Genomic DNA, 15,712 nt, shown 5'->3' with positions numbered 1-15,712 from the left:
GGCTAGAAGTGGGGGTCCCTGATGATCTGAGGAATCTGGTGAATGGTGGGGAAGAAGGAGGCAAGGTTTACCCACCCGTGATCCTCTGGGAAAAGTGTGGAGCAGTCAGCATCTCCACATCCTGCAGAGATTTTGAGGATGGTAGGAAGCCTCATTCCTGAAATTTGGGGCAAAGCAGGCAGGTGTGTGTCCGAGGTAAGTTCAAGGGTATAGCAGTCCGTGTGAGCGTGGGAGGGCCTCCTGGATGGACAGAGGGCAGAGCATTGAATGTGGTCCACAGAGAGGATGGCTCTGGCCTGCTCATATTGTGGGCACATGTGAAGTGGTTGTAGGCTTGATTCTGTGTGAGTGGGGCTGAGGCCTGTGCAACTGTTTCCTATGCACTGGCTGTTGCTTCAGAGGAGGTGTTACTATGTTCCTAAGTTACCAGCTAAGCATTTCCACAAGTGCCTCCTGGTTGGAGCATCTTACTTGACTGTAGCAGGAGTCTGGCTCTGCAACCCAGCTTCCTTGGAGAGAGGCTCCAAATCTCATTGGAAGGCCACCAGCTGCTTCTTGAGTGTTTTAGCCGGAGCCGTTCTGTTTCAGGACCGTGGTATGGTCGACATAGCTCTGGAGCAGGATTTCAGGGGCTCGGCCTTGCCATCAACTCTGCCCCGAGCTCTCTGGGGACCTTCTGGGGGCACCTGCGTCCCTGGAAACTGAAAGCGACCCTGAGCCAGGGGCATTAGCATTGCCGGGGAGCTGGTGAGAGGTGCAGCCTCTCAGGTCCGCTCCAGGCCAGGAGGTCTGAATCGGAATCTGCATTTAAGGAGATCTCTGGGGACTGGTTCTGCACATTTGGTGGAGAAGCACTCCACCTGTCGGGGCTCCAGAGTTGGGGGTTAGTCCTCGTGTCACCTCAACTGACTTCTCACTGTCTCTCTCTCTCTCCTCTCTCTCTCTCCAGCTGACAAGGAAGCTGATGAGTATTACATGAGGAGGCGGCACCTGCCTGACCTGGCCGCCCGTGGCACCCTGCCCCTCAATGTCATCCAGATGTCCCAGCAGAAGCCCTTACCCCGCGAGCGACCCCGCCGGCCCATCCGGGCCATGTCGCAGGACAGGGTTCTGTCCCCAGAGCGGGGCCTGCCGGACGACTTCGGCTTGCCCTACGACCGCATCCTGTCCGACGAGCAGCTGCTGTCCACGGAGCGCCTGCACTCCCAGGACCCGCTGCTGTCCCCGGAGCGGACGGCCTTCCCCGAGCAGTCCCTGTCGCGGGCCATCTCGCACACGGACGTCTTTGTGTCCACGCCCGTGCTGGACCGGTACCGCATGACCAAGATGCACTCCCATCCCAGTGCCTCCAGTAACTCCTATGCCACCCTGGGCAAGAGCCAGACGGCCGCCAAGCGCCAGGCCTTCGCCTCCCGCAGACACAACACGGTGGAGCAGCTGCACTACATCCCGGGCCACCACACCTGCTACACAGCCAGCAAGACGGAAGTCACCGTGTGACTGGCGGGGCGGGGCCGCGGGGAGGGGGCGGGGCCGCGGGAGGGGGCGGGGCCGGAGGGGGAGGGGGCGGGGCCGCGGGAGGGGGCGGGGCCTCCCCTCCGCGGGAGGTGGGGGTGGGCCGCCGCCTCTGCCCAGAAAGCCATACTCCGGGGGACACAGCCCGGTGGCCTGCCTGGCACAGCACCCTCGGACCTGGGATCTCGAGCGAGCTCTCTCACTCTTCCGGAAGCATCGAGGGGAGTGAGGAGACAGACGGGCTAGGCCCCAGTCCCACCTCCCCACCCGCCCCAACCACCCCACCCCCAGCACCACTCTCTCCCTTTCAGCCCCACGTCCCCCCCTCCCCACCCACCCCCGGGGGCTCAGCTGCGGGTTCCGTCAGCCAAGAGACCCTGGCCTGACCTCGGTCCGAAGCCGCCTGGGTTTGGACTGGCCAGCAGGTGCAGTCGATGGGCTGACCGAATAGGCTACTTGGTCTCATTCATTTACCTACAACCGCGTCACAGAAATCTTCTAGTGCCTACAAACTGCCTGCTCGCTCTCTCAGAGCCAGGGAGCTGCTGTGTCCATAAGCACAATAACGTTCTCTTCTGCCTGCTGGAAATCTCTGGTCCCCACTGAATGGCCCTTCCTTCGTGGACCCCCTCTGGCCCGCCCCCCTTCCCGGGGCCCCTCCCCCAAGACCCAGGATAGGGAGGGCTTCCCTTTCTTCAGCTGCCTCCCCAGTGTTGGGAACCCCGCCCGGGTCGAGCTGGCTGCCCCACCTGCAGACGCCCCAGCCCCTCCCCCCGCCCCCCTCCCGCAAAGCTCTCTGGGGCTTTGCTCTAGCCCACCCAGAGGAGAGTCACAGTGGGGTGCAGGGACTTTTGGGGTGCCCTCCCCGGCAACCTATTTCCACACTTCCTCCAGGCCTCTAGGTCTGAACTGTGACCCGACACTCAGGCCTGCCTTCCCCTCCTTTGCTCTGCTCCCTAGAGGCGTCTGCCCAAGGCCAGAGAGCGGAGGGTGGGGAGGGCCACTGTGATGCCCTGGGCCTCAGGGGCTCGTCATTCCCATCACCCCAGGCTCTCTGCCTGTCTCCCACTGCACAGGTCAGGCAGGCTGAGGCAGAGGCTTCTAGAGAGGGTGGCTCAGGCCCAGCTGAGGAGGACCCGAGGCAGTGGTCCTGCGCCTTGCCCATCCCTCTCTCCCCACCACTGCCCACCTGCTTGGCTCCTTCTCTGTTCAATGCTCGCTCTCTCTGCCTCCTCCCCCCTGCATTTCCATTACTCAGACCAGTGCCTCCTCTGGAACAAAGCAACAGAGACCCATTAGCAAGCACAGATAGTGGTACTTACTCCAGGCTATGGGTCTAGGGGTTAACTGGGCAGCTCCCCATCCCTCCCCTGCAGGGGGCACTTGGGCACCAGGCAGATCCAAGCCTTCAGCTCTGTCGGGAGGCCACCCCTGCCAGTCCACCTCAGCCTCTTTTCTGCCTCTAACCTGGGCAGTGGGCAGTGGGCAGGGTGTAACAGCCCCCTGGAGAGTGAACAGTGAGCTAAGCAGCATCCACCTCCCCAAGACCAGAGCCTGGGGGGAGAGAAGGGGCTCCCCCATTCTCAGGGCCAGGGCACTTCCTTGGGCTGGGGCTAGGGGAATCAGCCCCAGACTGTTGGGTAAAAGGTATGATACAAAAAAAAAAAAAAAAGTGACTGTCACCACACTCAGACTCCAAGCAATGACCGTAACCTGGGATTTTAGGTTCCCCTGGTTCTGCATACGGCATGTATGGTCCTTTAAAAAGGAGGTCAGGCAGGGGGAACGCCCCAGTGTCAGCCCTGGGAATTTTTAATCTCACCAAGTCTACAATCCACAGAAAACTCAATCGACTGAGTCCTCTAACTTATTTCAAGAATTCCAAAGCTCTTGTCTCCCCCTCAAGGCTCATCACGAGGGGATTAAGCTGGGGGTGACAGACACAGATCTCAGCTTCTGCCCTGGGATAGCACTGGAACCGGGAGGCTGTGAGGACAGGGATCACTCTGCTTTCCTCCTCTACAAACACATAAACCTTCTCAAGGGCTGGTCCCCAAGGGTTTATGAGAGTTTGGAAACCAATCTACACGGAGCAGTTGGCCACTCCCGGAAACAAGGTGTGTCTCTCACAGCTGGTCCCCCCCAAACCCTATGCCCTCCAATCCAGCCTCTCCTCGAAGGCTGCCTGTTGGTACGGAGGGGAAAGGGTGACAATCCCCTCCCCAGGTGTCTGCACACACATACACCGTGAACCACAAACCCGATCTCACCCTGAGGTCTGAAGCATCTTCTTGGCACCAAGTTCTCCAGGCGTCAGGATGATGCTTCTCTACTGCCCTGTCTGTCTGTCTGTCGGTCTGTCTGTCTCAGGGGCTGTCTGATAGGTTGATTCCAAAGTGTTTCCCATCTCAGCCTTATTGTCGTCCAGTTTAAAACCTCTGGTGTCAGTCAGATCAGAAAATTCTACCCAACGCTTAAATGCTTACTTTGTTTAAATGATTCTTCTGCTTCACACTTGGGGAAGGAAGGAAGAAGGACGGAAGGAAGGAAGCAAGGAAGGAAGGAAGGAAGCAAGGAAGGAAGGAAGGAAGCAAGGAAGGAAAAAAAATGAAGTCTACAAACATGCTCTAATGCAGTTCTTCATTTCAAAACCCATAAAATTATGTCTCAATAGGGATACAGAAATATCTCATTTGTTCAGTTGTCCCGCCCACGCTCAGAGAACAAGCAAAGCCACATGACCAGACAAGTTCACACAGTGGAGAAGAGAAGGTTCTGGGCGGGAATCCAGATATCATGACTCCCAGCCCCATCAGGCTGGTGGCCACTAGCACACATAGAGGGGCTACCCCATCCTCACAACGAAAGCCCTCCTTTCCCGGCAAGGGCAGCCCAGGGCCCTGAACTTCCCTCTGCTTGTTTCGCTCTTTCTGTGTGTCTCCACTGCTCTGATGAGAATGGATGGGGCTCTACACAGGCCCTCTCCTCCCCTGAAGGATCTCATGGGTCTCCTCACGGGTCTCCTCCTCTGATGGCAGTGAAGACCTCCCGATCTCTCATGCCCCTCCACCTTCCCTGTCTTACTTCTTCCAGTTAACTCTTGGCTTCATAAGTTCATAAGTCACAAAGGCTTTCCCAGGAATTCCTTTATCCCCCCTAGCTGGGGTTCTACCCTTGGGGCTTCCCAGCGTCTTGGATGATGGGTCTGCCTTCTAGAAAGTTCCAGAGTTTCCCTTAATCCTAACTTCTCCTCTCTTTCCACTCTCACACCCAGAAACTCTTGTTTTAACCTTAATCTTCTATGCCGGTTCAGTCTTTCCTTCCTCTCATCTCCCTGGCCCTGTCCTCTTCCTCCACGTACACCTTCCATCTCTAATTTGTTTTTCTCTATCCTGCTATAGTCCATAATTCTAAAACTTAGAGTCCTCAGTGAAAACAAGCAAAGAAGGAGACATTCTTCAAGACTTCTGCTTGCCTCCTTAGTTTATCCTTGACCTCCTGTCCCTATAAGATGATGCCTGGGCCATGCAGCCAAAAGCTCTACCCCTCTGATCTTTGGGAGGGTAGGGAGAGAAGCTGGCCTGTCAGAGATGTCATGGTTGGAAGGTCAGCTTTGGTTCCTGCAGCTGGCAAGTCCCCTGAAGCTCCTGCCCAACCTGCCATGAGCCCAAAGGCTCCTGCTCTGGCCAAAGATTCATATCCTTGATGGCTCTCGGCCACTGTGCCACCTTGCTTACGCCTGTCCTGCTTGTGTGTGTCACAGATTTCCCCTTTGTGTCAAAAGATGGGAGAGCATCATGACTCTCCAAGCATGGAGAAATATCCATTCTAATCGCCCTGCCACCAAACAATCCATTTTTCTTCCCAGATACTTTGCCACCAGCCTTTCATCCTCAGATTCCATCCACAGGCAACCGTGGATTTGACTCAAGGTCATCTGAAGGGGCTTCTGATGACCTGGACCCTAGCAGCACCTGCTCTGAGAAGGGTTGACATGTTACCTCCCACAGACATTCCTCCACCATCCTCCCCAAAACTGGGAAATTTTGCTCTGGAGTATTTTCAAGGAAGCTTGTCGGGTTTTAATGAAGTATTTTTCAGGGTTCAAATGTTATTTTTTATAAATGCAGCATTTTAATGACAGATTCAATATGAAAGATATGTCTTCCTGGGCTCTATATTTAATTTCAGAAGGCAGCATATTACAGGAGGAAAAAGCACAGGGCTGAGGCTCTTGGAGACATGGCTTTGGCCCTGGCTTTGTCTCCATCTTGCCGTGTGACCAAGGATGAGTCACGATCTCTCTCAGTGCCTCAGTTTCTCATCCGTAAAACGAGGGGCTTTGACTAGATGAGCGCTGATGCTTCATCCAGCTCTTATATTCTAGGGCCTTCATTCCACATTGGCACCCCCTTCTTTTCTTCACATTTCTCCCCACCGCAACTGAGCTGCACAAACCTCATTATGCCTGCCCCATGGTGGCATCCTCAGATGCTCTAGGCAGTCACCAGACTCCTCACTAGAGCCTGAGGTGGGATCCATGGTCTCAGCCACCCAGGATGCCCTCATATCTGCAGGTGGAAGGGCCTACCCATTCAGTAGGTTACCAACAGAGTTCTTCATGAAAGCCCTCTCACAGAGACACGTCTAATTCATCCTGGGTGTCTGTGTCATTAGGGAATTCTGAGTTGGAAGTGTTCATTTTAATGTGGTCCTTGAAGCTGGAGGGAGGCGGTTCTGATTTCAGAGAGAGGACAGGCTGGAGGAGAAGGGTCCAGAGCATGGCCCATAGGAGTGTAAAGTCTGTATTTGAGGACAGCTTGGAAATGCATGTCAAGCCACAGAGGAGAATACATGGCAAAAGCTCTGTGTTCAAATGGATGTTACTCTATCTCACTCCAGAACCTGTGTCCTGAAGACCGAGTCTGGACACCAGGCTCCATCCCAACTGGAGGAGGGGGAGGTGTCAACCCCTGGGCTGCTAGGAGGTGGACGCTCACCCCAGGCTAGGAGTTTTCTAGTCCCTCCTCATGACACTACCGTCCTCCTGGTGAAAGCTTGAGAACTAAGAGGACAAGTCTGCATCATCAAACCCGTCTTGTAAATCAGCAAACACATCAAACTTCCCATCAGGAAGAGAAACGACGTTGTATGTTTCCTTAAAACTCTCCCTCCTGAGGGAGAGGAAGACCCCATGCTCCCCTTTGCTGCCCACTCCTGCTGTACCCCCTGCAATGCCACTCCATGGGAGGACTCATTCATTGGCTTCGTAGTGGCAAATATTCCTCTAGTTCTGTAACTCAACTAGACATTTTGTAGTAAAGAATTCTTGAAATTCTCGAATAAAAAGCAATTCTTACTGTAATATTTTTAGTTTGGGGACACAATTTCCTAAGGGGGGGATTAATGAACATTTATATGCATTAGCCCAATTTATGGATTCCGTGTTTATTATATGGTAGTACTGACGAAAAGTACCTTTCTATCTGTACCTTTGCACAGTTTCTCTGTTCCTCGTAAGGAAGCTTCATGATGAGCAGTGCTCTTGCACCTGCTGTTTCTGTACAGATCTCATCATTCCACTTACTTGTCAAAGCACATTCTATATGTACTGTAAACAGGTATCACTTTAGTAAGATTTAGTCTTAAGGATTTTTTCCACTTTTGTCAGTAACAGATATTTATGGATTAAAAAAAAATAAAGCCGTTTCAACATAACCTGTGTCTCTTAAAGTAGCCACATGCTTACTTTTATAAACATAGAACCAAAATGGAGGGATGTAGACCACTGGAGAGGGGGGGCAGAAGCAGGGATTGGCTGCATATGAGGGACCTGTATTAGGGTGATGCCCACAATTGTATAAATGTACTAAAAATCACCAAACTCTACATTTACAATGGGTGGATTTTATGATATTCAAATTAAGCCTTAATAATGCTTTTAAAAACAACGAACCGAGAAATGTAGGTAGGTAGGCCGAGGATCAGTGCCAATGGACAAGGTACAGGAATTCAAAGCAGAATTTGAAGTTATAACTTTGTATCCATATTTATCTACTCTGGCACTATTGTTCTTAGACATTAGGTCTTAGTTTGACTTTACAGTTAATTCCTGTAGTTAGCATAGGTGGTTAGAGTACTGATGGTTGAATATCTGTGCCATTTAAACCAAACAATCAAGTTGCACCATGAAAACTGATTAGATTTGGAGTCTTGCTCAAAACCCTCTTTCTCTGGACTCGCTTTTTCATATTATTTTCTTTGGCACATATTCACTGTTGCTGCTAAGGTCATCTGTTGTTCTGTGTTTCTGAATTTCCATCATAACCTAGATACTGGTGGGCTCAGGTTCAGCAAACAAAGTGTTGCCAAACAGGACATGGTCTTTGGCCGACTTCAACACCTCCAATAGCTCCTAGACCCTACAGCGAGTTATAGTCTCTTTCCAACTGCCTGACTCCTTTGTAATTAAAACCTTTCTCGTTGGATGTGTGGAGTTTATATTCAAAAATCCTTCTGGGGCACCTGGGTGGCTCAGTTGGTTAAATGTCTGCCTTTGGCTCAGGTCATGATCCCAGGGTCCTGGGATCGAGCCCAGTGTCGGGCTCCCTGTTTAGTGGGGAATCTTTTTCTGCAACCCCCACCCCTGCTCCCAAATAAATATTTTAAAAATAAAAATCTTTCTATTATCTCCTACAAATGGATTCCTCACCTAAAACGAAGTCACAAACTTGTTTACTATTCTAATACTTAATAACACATAACCACACATATTCTGAGGTGTCCCTCGCTCACTATAACAATCATTATTACAGTCACTCTATGATGACCAAAGCAAATACACATACACGTATAATATTCATGATGGAAAGGAAACCCAAGGAGCACCTGGGTGGCTCAGCAGTTAAGTGCCTGCCTTTGGCTCAGGTCATGATTCCAGAGTCCTGGGATTGAGTCCTGCATCGGGCTTCCCACAGGGATCCTGCTTCTCCCTCTACCTGTGCCTCTGCATCTCTGTGTGTGTCTTTCATGAATAAATAAATAAAATCTTGAAAGAAGAAAGAAAGAAAGAAAGAAAGAAAGAAAGAAAGAAAGAAAGAAAGAAAGAAAGAAAAGAAACCCAAGCAAAAACACAATTCTGAATTGGAGAATTTTTTTTAAAAGAAGTATAATTACAATGCTTACACATACCTATAACAACTAAATTAGACTAGCAACATGTCCCCTAATATAAAAATCTAAGAAGGTCTTTTTTTAATTGAACAGGTTAGAATAAGGTGTAATCAATATAAAAATGGCCAAGATGTATGGATCAGAGTTCTGAATATGCTTTAAATGGTATTTCTAAAATACTTTAAAAGATTCTCCTCTTAAATAGCTTAAATCTCCCTCTTTAAATACCATTAACTCTGGTAATTTGTTCAATGTTTTCTCTTTGATTCTTGGAGGTAAACCTCAATTTAGCCTATCCCCATTGTCACTAATTTCAAATCGGTTAAGATCTGAATAAATAAGGTGAAACTATACCATCAACAACAAGCCAAAGCCAGAGAAGACTCATGCTGGGATTCCTGGAATGCCAGGAGTCTTAGATAGCTTTTCGTCACTTTGGACACTGATCCTTCCCCTCCCTGGTTGAGCATGAGAAGGAAGGCCCAAACCTCTAAGAAGGAGTAAGAAAGATTTTTCCTTCAAGATTCTAAGAAAAGGAAGGACGCTCACTGGACTGCAGTGTGTTAGGAGTGGACAAATTAGGAAAAGTAGAGGTTGGGAATGAGTGCTTTGAAAGTTCCAGAAGGAGGGATCAGTAACTTGCTGTTATTCAGAGGAAGTAGGAGAGGCCACTATCTGTACCATCACCTGCCACCATGGCAGGGGAGGAAGAGAGCTTGGGAGGGCCTGGCAGGGACAATGAAAGGACAGCCAAGATGGGACACTTATCACTTCTGCTCAGAGCTTCTTGGTCAGATCTGGCAACACAGTCCCACTATGCTGCAAGGGAGCCAGGAAGTGTGATCTGATGATATTCCAGACAGATGGGGAACAGGAAACATCCAGCAAGTGGCATTGATGACCTCCATAGTTGCCACATGCTGAGAGCAAAAGACTGGGAATTTACAGAGGCAAAAACCCCCTTTTCATTTCCTGCTCTCTGCAAATAGACTCTCTATTCCTTCTGTATGTGGTTCCCTTCACACATGGTCACACCTGACTGAAATGACATCCTCGGCAGTTATGTCTATACAATATCCTTGGCCCCACCCCCATGGTTAGCTGACACAATGTTTTTGTGCCCCAGTTCCAAAACTCCTGAGAGAAAACCTGAAAGTCTCTGCTATGACTCCCCTTATATATCAGTCATCTATTGCCACATGATAACACCCCCTAAATTTAATAGCATCAACAACAGTAATCATTTATTGTTGTAATCTCTCACGATTCTGAGAGTAGGCTGGGCTCAGCCAGACAGTCCTTACTCAAGATCCCTTATAGGATTGCAGTCCAGTGGTAGCTAGGCTGGAACTAATCTTCAAAGCTTTCTTTCTCATTCACATGTCCAGCTATTAATGCTGGTTCTTGGTTGGGACCTCAACAGGGGCTATTCACTGGAATGCTTACATGTGTCCTCTGCACATGGCCTGGGCTTCCTTATCACATGGTGGCTGGATTCTAAGAGCAAGTATCTTGAGATAGGAGAAAGAGAGAGAATGTGCACAAAAGGGAGATATTGAGAGTGAGCCAGGTGAAATCTGTATGTGCTGTAGTCTCAGAAGTCACATAGTGCATTTTCCAGGTAGAAGAGTTATGAAGTGCTAGCCAGGTTCAAGGGGTTCTATGGTCTAAAGGGAGCATAGCAAGCTTACATGATAAGAAAAGCATGTTGATGGAAGATATTGCTAATGGCCATCCTTGGAAAAGGCAACCTGTCACACTTGGGGCCAAATATCTATCCCTGGTCCCATAGCCATGGTCAGAGAAACCTGGATCACATAATCTGAAATGGCTACAATCATCTGCCCCTGGAGTTGTAGGCAGTTTCTAGAAGATGAAATGTAGGCTAGGCCTAGACATAGAGCAGCTTCTTTACAGTGGGATATCCCTTCAGTGTCGAGAAAGCATCCCACAACGCATGTACATTTTAGCTCCACCCTCAGGGCCCCAGAGAAGGCAGCAAACAAGTTAGACTAACAGTGGATTCTGTGAAATCACATTAAAATATGTCCCTACAATTTTACATAATCAGGGTGATGATTTTAAACTGCATTGGGTTCCTCGTCTTTCCTTTTATCCCCACTATCTTCCCCACCAGACCATACATCAACAGTCACCCTCCATCTACTCTGCCCCTAGGGAAAAGGTAGAGAGACTAGAAAAAGAAATCTTTGTTCAACCTTGACTTTCAAAATTGACTTTTATCAAGCTCACAGTAGCAAAAATTCTTGTGTAATTGCAAGCGCAACATAGTGGAAAGGAAGTGTTTTCTTTGATATTGCAAGCTGACCTCTGAGTATCAATGATCTAAGCTTGATTAGGAACCTGAATAGACTATGTATGGGATTTGGTGGAGGAGTACTTCCCTACTATGCAGGAAAGAGAGAAATATCTTCCTTTCCTGGAGGAGAAATTCAAGGAGAATCAGAGAAGTGAGTAAGACATAGATATCTCTGAGAAAGTACCATTACCATGCGGTGGCCTAGTAAGACTGGGAAGGGAGGGAGGTGGAAAACAGAATCCTCTGGATAAGTTGGAGGATCTGGGAGCAGTTGGGTGTCTGCTTAGCTTCCTGCCGGGAACTCCAAGAGGAACATTTTTGATGAATGTTTTATGCCAACATATGCCTGGTCTGGCAGCATGGAAATGGTAGCAAGATAGGTCTACAGAGAGTGAGCCCTTTCCCTACCTTGAACCCCAGGCCCCCAGCCCCTAAGTGATCCCCAGAAGACAATGTGTGTCCTGGGTAGGAATTTGAAAGATATTTCTGAAGACTGAGTATCCCAGGGCTCACAACAACAGATAGCCGCCATTACAGAGAAATGAAGAGGAGGGCAGCCTGGGTGGCTCAGCAGTTTAGTGTCGCCTTTAGTCCAGGGGGTGATCCCAGAGACCTAGGATCGAGTCCCACGTCGGACTCCCTGCATGGAGCCTGCTTCTCCCTCTCTGCCTGTGTTTCTGCCTCTCTCTCTCTTTCTCTGTTTCTCAAGAGTAAAATTTAAAAAAAAGAAAGAAAAGAAAGAAAGAAAGAAAGAAAGAAAGAAAGAAAGAAAGAAAGAAAGAAAGAAAAAGAAATGAAGACGAGCAAAAGCTGCATATCTGAGTCATGGTGATACATTTTATTTATTTTTTTAAAGATTTTATTTATTTATTTATTTATTTATTTATTTATTTATTTATTTATGAGAGACAGAGAGAGAGAGGCAGAGACACAGTCAGAGGGAGAAGCAGGCTCCATGCAGGGAGCCTGATGTGGGACTTGATCCTGGGTCTCCAGATCTGGCCCTGGGCTGAAGGTGGCGCTAAACCCCTGAGCACCTGGGCTGCCCATGGTGATACATTTTAAAGCTGGTACTTGAGACCCAACATCTTCCAAGACTGGTCTCAAGTCTTTAATCTCAGGACCTCTTTACACACTTAAAAATTATTGAAGATCCCAAAGAGTTTTGTTTTGGTTAAAAATTGTCGAGGGGGCACCTGGGTGGCTCAGTGGTTGAGCATCTGCCTTTGGCTCAGGTCATGATCCTGGGGTCCTGGGAGCTAGGCCTGCATGGGCCGCCTTCAGGGATCCTGCTTCTCCCTCTGCCTGTGTCTCCGCCTCCCTCTCTGGGTCTCTCATGAATAAATAAATAAAATCTTTTAAAAAATAAAAATAAAAATTATTGAGGATGCCCAAAGAGATTTCCTTGAGTGCAACATATCTATACACACTTTTTGTGTTAGAAATTTAAATGGAGACCATTTGAAAATTTATCGATTAAATCATTTAATAAACCCATGATGTGTTTATTTTTTAAGATTTTATTTATTTATTCATGAGAGACACAGAGAGAGAGGCAGAGACATAGGGAGAGGGAGAAGCAGGCTCCTCACAGGGAGCTCGATGTAGAACTTAATCCTGGAACTCTGGAATCATGCAATGAGCCAAAGGCAGATGCTCAACTGCTGAGCAACCCAGGCATCCCCCAATGATATGTTAATAAAGAATATATTTTTTATCAGAAATAACTGTATTTTCAAAAAAAATAGAAGAGTGGAATTATTTTACCTTTTTTTTTTTTTTTTTTGCAGATTTTGTTAACATCCAGCTTATTGGAAGGTAACTAGGTCTTGATGCCTATTAGTCGGTTGCATTATCACACCTGTATACCTTCCCCCAGACCCAGAGGAAACCTCAGAAACAGGGAGGAGAAAGAGAAGCATCAACAGGGGAGACAGAGACAAAGCCCCCCTTTCCCACTGACACTGGACAGCCCAAAGTAAGCCTGACCAGAACCTAAAGCCAGGCTTTAGTTTCCCATTTATTTGGAATTGTTATTATAAGGGTGTGGGCATATTATTAAAGTTTGTGTTTTTTTTAAGCAAACTCAACACCCAACATAGGGCTCAAACTTACAACTCTGAGGTCAAGAGTTGCATGCTCTCCTGACTGAACCAGCCAAGTGCCTCGGAAGTGGGCATATTATTAAGCTAACAAGTTACCAAATGACTTCTCATTTTCTGAGAATAATCTGAAAAGCAGGGGGTGAGAGGAAGGAGTAAAGTTTGCTAATGCAATGGCAAGATTTGCTCGCTTTACATAATGGTTATAAAGATAAACACATCATTATTAGGCAGCCATAAGGAAGGATGAGCTCCTGCCATTTGCCACAACATGGAGAGACCTAGAGGGTATTACGCTAAGTGAAATGTGACTGAAAAAGAAATAATCATAGGATTCCACTCGTATGTGGAGCATTAGAAAACAAATGAACAAACCAAAAGCAGAATCAGACCTATGAATATGAAGAACTGGTGGTGGCCACAGGGGTGGGGGGAGATGGGCAAAATGAGTGAAGAGGAGTGGGTGATCCAGGCTTCTAGTTATGGGACAAATAAGTCATGGGGATAAAAAGCACAGAATATGGAATAGTTGTTGATACTGAAATAGTACACTTGCAGTGAGCACAACTAACATATGGAGTTGTTCATTGACAACATCATACACTGGACAATCAGGTAGCTTCATGTGTCAACTACACTCAAATAATTTAAAGATTTTATTTATTTATTCATGAGAGACACACAGACAGAGGGACAGACACAGGCAGAGGGAGAAACAGGCTCCCTGTGGGGAGCCCAATGTGGGACTTGATCCCAGGACCCCGAGATCACGACTTGAGCTAAAGGCAGACGCTCAGCCCCTGAGCTACCCAGGTGCCCCTCAAATAATTTTTTTAAAAAGATAAGCACACCATGCATGGGACCTTTACAAAATACCCCAGATTAAGGAAAAGGGAACATTCAAAAAAGGAAATTCAAAAAAGGATCCTAAAATTGTTGGAATGGGAAATTATGCGACATCCTGGCTAGACTCCAAGAAGACTGGGCTTTTATGCATCAGGAGCAGAAAAGCTTAGAGAAAGACAGGATGGAAATGGGTAAAGGATAATCTGAAAAGCAGGGAGTGGGAGGAAGGAATAAAGTTTGCTAATGAGATGGCAGGATTTGCTTGCTTTACATAATGGTTATAAAGATAAACACATCGTTATTACCATTATTAAGCAGCCATAAGGAAGGATGAGGTCCTGCCATTCGCCACAACATGGATGGACCTAGAGGGTATTAAATTACACTAAGTGAAATTAGTCAGGCTGAAAAAGACAAATAATCATAACCTCCCACCCCCACCCCACAGCACCTCCTGGTAATAGACTCCAACCACACGCCAGCCACTGGTGTAGACACATGACTCGGACAATTATACAGACGAATTAAAGTCCTTTTCCTTCATTTTCAAATGGAAACTTACAAAGAGAAATCGTCTTCCTTCTCAGGAAATGGACCTTAATGACAGGCATCTGGGGCTCCCAGTGAGCTTGTCCCACGTCCCACAGGGAGAGAATGAAGGCAGTAGAAAAAATGGTGATGATAGTGAACATTAATTCAAAGCTCACTATGCACGAGGTGCTGTTCCAAAGCTGTGTGAGCGAACTTATACTGTCTTCACTCTTCCTGGCAGGGACTGCTGCTTGCCCCCATTAGCACTCTAAGGGCAAGGAGAAGCCATTGAGGGGCTATAGGAAGCAGTGTGAGGGCAAAATCCCAGCTCTGCTTCAGAGCAATCCCTGGAGCTCTACTATAGAGAATGCATTGGAGAAATTCACGCTAACGGCAAGGAGGCCAGCGAGCAGCATGGGGGTCTTGTGCCCAGAGAGCCACCTAATCAGAACTTTAGCCCCATCCTTAAAATTTTAGTTATGTAGCATAACGTAGTGGTCACTTCAGGATTCTGAGCAATTTTCTGGTGATCAAAAAAAATCCCACTGAATAATCCATATCATGATGTGTTCAAAAAGATATGTAGGCTAATAAATGCTCGAGCAGTAGACAATATTTGCCTTTCTATTTGTCTTCCATGCAGGACTGTGATTATTCTGGATATACTATGCCTTAGAAAATCCGAATTGTGTGTATGTATAAAATGGGTAGGTAAGTGAATATTTGAACAAGTCAGTTACGTTATCACTAGGGGTGGGACTTTGACTTGCAGTGATTTCTTTATAGGTGCTCACTTTTTTGATCATTTCTAATTTTCTATAATGAGCATATATTACTTTTATATCTAGAAAATCATAAGCATATGCAATGTTATAAATGCCATAAGATCATTTTATGTATAAATATATATGTGTGTGTGTATACATATATATGCACACATACATATGCATTTGCGTTTGTGTGTGTGTACAGCAAAACAAGTGGAAGAAAGTTACCCCAAATTATTAACAACAGTGGTGGTGACTCTAGGCAATTTTTAAATTTCCTTTTACTTTTATGCATTTTGCCAATTTTCTTTAATGAGCATGCATTACTTTTTAAAATGGGAAACATAGAATTTATGGTTCTAATTTTTAAAAGAAGTAGGGCTAGAGGGCTCATTATTTTTAAAAAATATCTTTTTTTAATTTGGAGCACCTAGGCAGCATAGTTGGTTAAGCGTCTG

The 15,712-nt window shown here is 47.3% G+C and overlaps 1 protein-coding gene and 1 long non-coding RNA gene across 3 annotated transcripts in view; both read left to right on the top strand.

Annotated features, from left to right (window-relative positions):
- Positions 1–1,529, top strand: part of SHISA6 (shisa family member 6) — a 278,218-nt gene extending 276,689 nt beyond the window's left edge. For both annotated transcript variants that reach the window (XM_072821111.1, XM_072821110.1), the window contains one exon: positions 950–1,529. In XM_072821111.1, the coding sequence (XP_072677212.1) occupies positions 950–1,500 (551 nt within the window). In that variant the 3' untranslated portion in view covers positions 1,501–1,529. The remainder of the gene's footprint in view (positions 1–949) is intronic.
- Positions 1,530–1,592: 63 nt separating this feature from the next.
- LOC140630609 (uncharacterized) lies at positions 1,593–7,233 on the top strand. Its single transcript, XR_012028365.1, has 2 exons — positions 1,593–3,632; positions 6,418–7,233. It is a non-coding gene; the product is annotated as an uncharacterized lncRNA (long non-coding RNA).
- The last annotated feature ends 8,479 nt before the right edge of the window (positions 7,234–15,712 follow it).

This window comes from Canis lupus, chromosome 3 (genome assembly GCF_048164855.1).
Source record: "Canis lupus baileyi chromosome 3, mCanLup2.hap1, whole genome shotgun sequence".
In the NCBI taxonomy this organism is placed as follows: Eukaryota; Metazoa; Chordata; class Mammalia; order Carnivora; family Canidae; genus Canis; species Canis lupus.
Note: the sequence above shows the minus strand (reverse complement) of the source record. Positions and strands in the feature narration are given on the sequence as shown.